The sequence below is a fragment of the Sprattus sprattus genome (assembly GCF_963457725.1).
Source record: "Sprattus sprattus genome assembly, chromosome: 15".
Taxonomy (NCBI): Eukaryota; Metazoa; Chordata; class Actinopteri; order Clupeiformes; family Clupeidae; genus Sprattus; species Sprattus sprattus.
In genome coordinates, this window is record NC_137913.1 from 8,332,833 (window position 1) to 8,342,328 (window position 9,496).

At 47.0% G+C, this 9,496-nt stretch overlaps 1 protein-coding gene across 1 annotated transcript in view; it reads left to right on the forward strand.

Moving 5' to 3' along the window:
• Nucleotides 1-9,032, forward strand: part of LOC308376192 (carnitine O-acetyltransferase-like) — a 12,919-nt gene extending 3,887 nt beyond the window's left edge. Inside the window, exons 5-14 of the mRNA XM_080852478.1 lie at nt 102-255; nt 2,668-2,842; nt 3,685-3,863; nt 4,440-4,540; nt 4,854-4,979; nt 5,416-5,538; nt 6,535-6,670; nt 6,993-7,055; nt 7,462-7,599; nt 7,954-9,032. Of these exons, the coding sequence (XP_080708604.1) occupies nt 102-255; nt 2,668-2,842; nt 3,685-3,863; nt 4,440-4,540; nt 4,854-4,979; nt 5,416-5,538; nt 6,535-6,670; nt 6,993-7,055; nt 7,462-7,599; nt 7,954-8,169 (1,411 nt within the window). The 3' untranslated portion in view covers nt 8,170-9,032. The remainder of the gene's footprint in view (nt 1-101; nt 256-2,667; nt 2,843-3,684; nt 3,864-4,439; nt 4,541-4,853; nt 4,980-5,415; nt 5,539-6,534; nt 6,671-6,992; nt 7,056-7,461; nt 7,600-7,953) is intronic.
• The last annotated feature ends 464 nt before the right edge of the window (nt 9,033-9,496 follow it).

Here is a 9,496-nt window from a genome sequence, read left to right on the forward strand (position 1 = left end):
GTTCACGCCTTCCGTTCATGAATGATTAATTCCCCTCTGAAGCAGGAAGTATGTCAGTAAACGTGCGTGCTGATTGGCTCTCGCCCTGCTCTGTGTTCCAGTGAGACGCTGCCTGTGCAGCACCTCGGGGGGAAGCCCCTGTGCATGGACCAGTACTACCACGTCCTGTCCTGCTGCCGCATCCCCGGGCCCAAGAAGGACTCCATCGTCAACCACGACCACCACACACACATCACTGTGGTGCACAACTTTCAGGTACTGGTGCAGAGTACATAAACACACCTCATACACACACACCTCACACACACACACACACACACACACACACATCTCTCACACACACACACATACACACACACACACACACACACACACACACACACACACACACACACACACACACACACGCACGCACACAGACACACAGTCCAACAATAATCTCAGCAAAGGCACAGGCAAGGCTTAGGCAAAATCCATCAGTCAAAAAAACAGTCAGAGACTCTGAGGCACAGACACAGACAGAGACAGACACAGACACAGACAGGCAGACACAGACAGGCAGAGACAGACAGGCAGAGACACAGGTAGACACAGACAGACAGACAGACAGACAGACAGACAGACACAGACAGGCAGACACAGACAGGCAGCCACAGACAGACAGACAGACAGACAGACACAGACAGGCAGACACAGACAGGCAGCCACAGACAGACAGACAGACAGACAGACAGACAGGCAGACACAGACAGGCAGACAGGCAGACACAGACAGGCAGAGACAGACAGGCAGAGACAGACAGACAGACAGACAGACAGACAGACAGACAGACAGACAGACACAGACAGACAGACACAGACAGGCAGACACAGACAGGCAGACACAGACAGGCAGACACAGACAGGCAGACAGCCACAGACAGACACAGACAGGCAGACACAGACAGGCAGACACAGACAGGCAGACACAGACAGGCAGACACAGACAGGCAGCCACAGACAGACAGACAGACACAGACAGGCAGACACAGACAGGCAGACACAGACAGACAGACACAGACAGACACAGACAGGCAGACACAGACAGGCAGACACAGACAGGCAGACACAGACAGGCAGACACAGACAGGCAGACAGACACAGACAGGCAGACACAGACAGGCAGACACAGACAGGCAGCCACAGACAGACAGACAGACAGACAGACAGACAGACAGACAGACAGACACAGACAGGCAGACACAGACAGGCAGACACAGACAGACAGACACAGACAGACACAGACAGGCAGACACAGACAGGCAGACACAGACAGGCAGACACAGACAGACAGACACAGACAGACACAGACAGGCAGACACAGACAGGCAGACAGCCACAGACAGACACAGACAGGCAGACACAGACAGGCAGACACAGACAGGCAGACACAGACAGGCAGACACAGACAGGCAGCCACAGACAGACAGACAGACAGACACAGACAGGCAGACACAGACAGACAGACAGACAGACAGACAGACAGACAGACAGACAGACAGACAGACAGACACAGACAGACAGCCACAGACAGGCAGCCACAGACAGACAGACAGACAGACAGACAGACAGACACATACAGGCCGCCACAGACAGACAGACAGGCAGACACAGACAGGCAGAGACAGACAGGCAGACACAGACAGAGACAGACACAGACAGGCAGAGACAGACAGGCAGAGACAGACAGACAGACAGACAGACAGACACAGACAGACAGACACAGACAGGCAGACACAGACAGGCAGCCACAGACAGACAGACAGACAGACAGACAGACAGACAGACAGACAGACAGACAGACAGACAGACAGACAGACAGACAGACACAGACAGACACAGACAGACACAGACAGGCAGACACAGACAGGCAGCCATAGACAGACAGACAGACAGACAGACAGACAGACAGACAGACAGACAGACAGACAGACAGGCAGCCACAGACAGACAGACAGACAGACAGACAGACAGACACAGACAGGCAGACACAGACAGGCAGCCACAGACAGACAGACACAGACAGACAGACAGACACAGACAGACAGACACAGACAGACAGACAGACACAGACAGGCAGACACAGACAGGCAGTCACAGACAGGCAGGCAGACACAGACAGACAGGCAGACACAGACAGGCAGCCACAGACAGGCAGCCACAGACAGGCAAAGGTACCCAGGGGCTCTTCCAAAAAACTCACGTGGTGAAAAACAGGCTTAAGTTGATAGCAAAAGGGCAAGAGATCCAGGCAGAAGTTTCCAAAGGGCAAAGTTCAGAGATCCAGAAAACCGGCTTGGGTCGATCAACAGACAGGCTTGGCAATGAAAGGCAGGATAATCAGGCAAGGACTGATGGTCCTGGCATGGCTTAAAGATGTGGCTGATGAAGTGAATGGTAGCAGAGACATGTTTTTTAATGGATGAAATAAACTTGACTCGACTCGACAATATGAAATCTTTTGGTTGAAAGTTTATGTTGCATGTTCCATTCCCTGATTTCCATCGTCCTAGTTCACGTTTGTGTGCTCTTTTGCAGTTCTTCATTCCAAATCTCATTTCATCGTCCTAGTTCACGTTTGTGTGCTCTTTTTCATCGTCCTAGTTAACGTTTGTGTGCTCTTTTGCAGTTCTTCATTCTGGATGTTTATAATAGTGACCACACCCCTCTGAGTGTGGATCAGATCTACCTTCAGCTGGAGAAGATCTGGAACTCCTCCCTGCAGACCAACAAGGAGCCAATCGGCATCCTCACCTCCCAGCACCGCAACACCTGGGGAAAGGCCTACAACAACCTCCTCAAAGGTAGGCAACACACACACCAACCTCATCAAAGGGAATACACACACCAGCCTTATCAAAGGTAGATAAACACACTCCAACTTCCTCAAAGGTAGAGAATACACTCCAACCTCCTCATAGGTATGGAATACACACACCAACCTCATCAAAGGTATGGAATACACACACCAACCTCATCAAAGGTAGGGAATACACACACCAACCTCATCAAAGGTAGGGAATATACACTCTAACCTCCTCAAAGGTAGGTAACACACTCCAACCTCCTCAAAGGTAGAGAATACACACAACAACCTCATCAAAGGTAGGGGATACACACTCCAACCTCATCAAAGGTAGGGGATACACACACCAACCTCATCGAAGGTAGGGGATACACACACCAACCTCATCGAAGGTAGGGAATACACACAACAACCTTATCAAAGGTAGGGAATACACACACCAACCATATCAAAGGTATGGAACACACACACACCAACCTCCTCAAAGGTAGAGAATACACACACCAACCTTATCAAAGGTAGGGAATACACACTCCAACCTCATCAAAGGTAGGGAATACACACACCAACCATATCAAAGGTATGGAATACACACACCAACCTTATCAAAGGTAGGGAATACACACACCAACCTTATCAAAGGTAGGGAATACACACACCAACCTCATCAAAGGTAGAGAATACACACACCAACCTTATCAAAGGTAGGGAATACACACACCAACCTCCTCACAGGTAGGAAAGACACACAGAAACCTCATCAAAGCTAGAAAAAAGGGTCTTCAACAGTCCCTTTGTCTTTATTTTAATTAATGTTTTCTTTTTTCTTTGGGACGGCAGATAAGACTAACAAGGAGTCGGTGCGGGCGATAGAGAAGAGCATCTTCACCGTGTGTCTGGACGCTCCTTTGGCGAGCGTGTCTGACGAGCTCTACTACAGCCGCGCCGCCGCCCAGATGCTGCATGGTGGAGGCAGTCGCTGGAACTCTGGCAACCGCTGGTTTGATAAGACCCTGCAGGTCAGTGCGACAGTGATACAGGAGGTAGAGAAGTCGTTTAGTAATCAGAAGGTTGCTAGATCGATTCCCTGCCAAAGTGTCCTTGAGCAAGACACTGAACCCCTAATTGCTCCTGATGTACAGTGTGACATCAGTGTAAATGTAAAATGTGTATACATCCTTGTAAGTCGCTTTGGATATTTTCAGCTAAATGACTAAAATGTCAAATGTAAATGCAGTTCCTTGTCCCATGGTCACTGTGACATAGATAAAGGTCAGTGCCTGTCTTAGGGCCACTGTGATACTAGGGCCTTTACGCTCGGAGGTAATGAGTAAACTGAGACATTAAGGTCAGTGTAAACTACTCGTCTAAAAGTTTTCCCAGCCCAAAACCCTTATTCATTTCACCACATCTGGATGCTTATCTGAATAGTTGATCATCAAAACAAGCACCAATGAATACAGTCAGGACTCAGGAGATCACAAATATACTAGTACCAGGGTGTTGGCACAGGAAATGGAAAAAAAGGAATGTGGGAAAAGGGAACGCTCTAATTACACTAGAAGCATGTCTGATGTTTTTTTTTCTCTGTGCAGTTCATCATTGGAGAGGATGGGTCGTGTGGACTCACCTACGAGCACGCTCCAACAGAGGGACCCCCCATAATGTATCTGTTGGATTATGTGGTAGAGTACATGTAAGCGGCCATTTTAGGGTTTAGCTGCATGCTAGCATGTCTGGGTACATGTAGGCTACGTGCATTAGCACGGTTGGGTACATTATCAGTGTGTTAGCTTGATGGCTCTGGCCTGGTGCTATGCAAACTAACTTGTGGGGGCTTAGTTGACATTTGGTCTTGTAGGTAAAGTTATGGTCTGATATGAAATTCACCTAAATCTAACAGCATTTCGGTGAACATTACACTGTGTTTGGACAGTGTTGATCAGCCAAGTTTGAGCTGCGCTCACTTTGTCGTGTGGTGTGTGTGTGCATTGGTGACGTCATGACAGGAAGAGGACCGAGGCCCAGATGGTCCGCGCTCCCATGATTCCACTGCCGATGCCCCAGAAGCTGCGCTTTAACATCACCCCGGAGACTAAGAAGGACATCGAGAGCGCCAAGCAGAACATGAACATGTGAGTCCAGAGAGCCAAGGGATGAGTCGGCACACACACACACACACCACACACACACACACACACACACACACACACACACACACACACACACACACACACACACACACACACACACACACACACACTCACACATATAAGGGATGAGTCGGCACACACAAACACACATACACACACACACACACACACACACACACACACACACACACACACACACACACACACATAAGGGATGAGTCAGCACACACATACACACACACACACACATAAGGGATAAGTCGGCTGTTAACTTATTCGTGTATATAAGTGCACACTTGTTGTGTTTATTTCAAAAAGTTATGTAAATAGTATGGACAGTAATTTTAGTAATCTGTAACAGTAACTACATGTAGTGAAGTTGTTTGTTATGTCTCCTGTTCACTGTCTTTTCTCTCAGCATGGTTCATGAGCTGGATGTGAGGGCCTTCATATTCTCTGAGTATGGGAAAGATGTCCCCAAAGCCAACAAGCTGAGTCCAGATGGCTACATCCAGATGGCCATGCAGCTGGCCTACTACAGGTCTGACCTTTACTGATCATCTAATACTGCTCTTAGCTTTACTGATCACCTAGCGTAGCTTTGTCAGTTATCGGACCGTGTCAAATATCGGCAATTCTGTTAAACAATCAAAATGCTAAATTTAATAATGGATTAACACTCTATAACTTCAGTTTAATAATAGATTAACATGACAACGCGAACGTTGGCCTATAACACACGGCGTCCGATAATTAACACCGTTACGATACTACAGGTCTGACCTTTACTGATCTCTGACTACAGGTCTGAGCATTACTGATAGACTTTTGCAGGTAAAATCATCTCACTACTGGTCACCTACTGCAGGTCTGACCATTACTGATAGACTATTGCAAGGTTAATCATGTCACTATGAATCATCTCTTGTGAACGGCAGACCAGATAGGGTAAAATATTGTGTTTTGTTTTAGAAAGGAATGCTGTTCCACCTATGAGAGCTTGTCTTTGAGGACGCTTAAAATACTGTGTCTCTGAGGATATTTAGAATGCTGTGTCATCTGAGGATGTTTAGAATGCTGTGTTATGTTATAGAATGTATAAGGAGTGCTGTTCCACCTATGAGAGCGCGTCTCTGAGGATGTTTAGAATGCTGTCTTATGTTATAGAATGTATAAGGAATGCTGTTCCACCTATGAGAGCGCGTCTCTGAGGATGTTTAGAATGCTGTCTTATGTTATAGAATGTATAAGGAGAGCTGTTCCACCTATGAAAGCGCGTCTCTGAGGATGTTTAGAATGCTGTGTTATGTTATAGAATGTATAAGGAGAGCTGTTCCACCTATGAGAGCGCGTCTCTGAGGATGTTTAGAATGCTGTCTTATGTTATAGAATGTATAAGGAGAGCTGTTCCACCTATGAAAGCGCGTCTCTGAGGATGTTTAGAATGCTGTGTTATGTTATAGAATGTATAAGGAGTGCTGTTCCACCTATGAGAGCGCGTCTCTGAGGATGTTTAGAATGCTGTCTTATGTTATAGAATGTATAAGGAGTGCTGTTCCACCTATGAGAGCGCGTCTCTGAGGATGTTTAGGCTGGGCCGAACAGAAACAATACGCTCCACCACCAATGACTCGTTCGCTTTCGTGAAAGCTATGGACGACCCCGCCAAACAGGTTAGTCCGCTCTTGTTTAACCCTCTGTCGTGTGTTTATGTGGGTATGTGTGAAAAGGTGCGTGTGTGTGCATGTGTCTGTTTATCAGTGGGTACATGAGCGACTTTGTGTGGATACACATCAGCCCTGCACGTGCCCAAATGATTAATTATTAATTAATTTTCTTGTAAAACATTTGTCTTTTATGTTTTTGCAATTTTGTTGGTATGTTATGTGTTTTATGTCCTATGCACCAACCACCAAGATAATTTCCTGTATGTGTAAATATACTCTGATTCTGGCATGACTTATTTCCTGTATTTGGTGCTGTGTGTGTCGGCAGAACTCAGAGAAAGTTTCCCTTCTGGACAAGGCCATCTCGGCCCACAGAGCCTATGCGACCATGGTGAGATCACGTTACGTCACAGCCTCTATGTCATGTCACAGCCTCCAGATTGAGGCCACTTATGTCACACTGCCTTTCAGTAATTTCCTGCACTGAAACCTGACGTCTCTGTATGATCATTCCTAAACTTCAAAATATGTTGATCATTCCATTACTGAAAACCATAGAAATCAGTTCCATCTTTCGATAGTACAAACACACTACTACCATAGAAATCAGTAGGCATTCCATCTGTCTATAGTACAAACACACTACAGGCACGTAAGTCTAGTTTGGTTTCTATACATAACGTGATTTCTGTTGATTGACTAAGCATTCTCTCTGTCTGTGTCTCTCTGCCTGCTCTCTCTCTCTCTCTCTTTCTTTCTTTCTTTCTCTTTCTCTCTCTATCTCTCTCTCTCGCTAGGCTGTTCATGGCCAGGCCATAGACAGGCACATGCTGGGTCTAAAGATGGTGGCCATTGAGGACCTCACCTCCCTACCTGAGATCTTCATGGACACGGCCTGGGCTGTGGCTCAGCACTTCAACCTTTACACCAGTCAGGTGTGTGTGTGTGTGTGTGTGTGTGTGTGTGTGTTTACCTGTCTGGCTGACGGATACATCTAAACATCCTGTCTTGATTACGGTTACATCTAAACATCCTGTGTGAGTGATGGTTACATCTAAACATCCTGTGTGAGTGACGGTTACATCTAAACATCCTGTGTGAGTGATGGTTACATGTAAACATCCTGTCTGGCTGAAGGTTACATGTTAACATCCTGTCTGGCTGAAGGTTACATGTAAACATCCTGTATGGGTTACGATTACATCTAAACATCCTGTAATAATGACGGTTACATGTAAACATCCTGTCTGGCTGACCGTGACCTGTGAGCATGTGTGATTCTCCATCAGGTGGGCTGTAAGACAGACTGTGTGATGGTGCTGGGCCCCCTGGTGCCCGATGGCTATGGGGTGTGCTACAACCCCATGGAGAACCACATCAACTTCGCCGTGACGGCCTACAACAGCTGCGAGGAGACCAACGCCTCCAAGTTCTCCCGCGCCCTGAGGCGAGCTCTGGGGGACATGAGGACCCTGCTGGAGCAGACGCCCAGGCCCAACATCTGAAGGCCTCGCAGGGGGACGCAGCTAAAGAAGCTAACAGACTCCACACAGGGCCTGACGGAGAAGGAAAACACCCTCACACACACACACACACACACACACTCACCCACTCACACACACACACACGCATATGTGAGGGGGACAGCACATTGGAACTGCTTTGTGCCTGGCGTGTTTCTGAAGTTTTCCTTAAATGAACTAAGCCACTGGTGACGGAATCACGGGAGAAGGGGTCAGCATGAGCGTCCCAGCATGAAGGGTGACGCAACACTGTATCCTTGACGACCATCTCCCCTAGTGTTCTAGAACACTTGTATCCTTGACGACCATCTCCCCTAGTGTTCTAACCACTCGTGGCAAGTGAGTAATGACTCCCACCAGCACCCAGAGCCCAAACACTCGGCGTTTCTCAGAAGACTGTTTTGTCCCCAGAGGAGCGGTGTGGTCACATGATGTGAGCTGTAAAAAAACACAGGACGATCAAACTCCAGCCACTCAAGTCGTTTATTTAAAAAGACAAAACAAAACTCCTCGTGTGTTACGAAACAACACTCTTTGCTTGAACATATTTAAAGTCGTTGTGTTGTCTTATGAATGCTATTTACAGTGTTTGCTTTGGAGTTTGCTGCTGTTTGCCAAGTTGTGGTTCCTGCATAGTCTTGGACTATAGAGTCGACCAAGTGCTCCGATCTATGCCCAAACCTCCTTTAGAGGTCAAGCCAGTATAAACCTTCTTGTGCCTTTGCTAGTTTTGTCATACCAGGGCTTCCAGAGTTGCTGGATTCAGTATGTTTGAAATAAAAACATTGCATAGAGAGAGAGGTGTTTTAACATTTGTATCACTTTAAAATAAACATTTAAAACAATGAGAATATGGTTTTTATATATTGAAAAAGCTATACCACAGTGGTTCTGTCTTGCAACACACTGGATATCACAACGTCATCCGTTCGTGGAGTAAAACACTTCACGTTTCCAGCATGTGGAGGCTTGAAGAAGGAGCACAGGATCTGGGGGTCAGGGGTCAGATGAACACATAACCACACGTCACTCACACACACACACACACACACACACACACACACGCCCTTATCAGCCTTATCAAATCCTTAATGGGTGTCAGCTTTTAATAAAGGAGTAAAGGATCTCGGATACACGTCACACACACGTCCTTATCAGCCCTATATAATCCTTAACTAGGCAAGTGTGTCAGGTCCTAATGAAGCAGTACTATGTCAGAGGTCAAAGGTCAGGGCCTAATGAAGGAGTACTGTGTCAGATGTCAGGGCCTAATGAAGGAGTACTGTGTCAGATGTCAGGGCCTAATGAA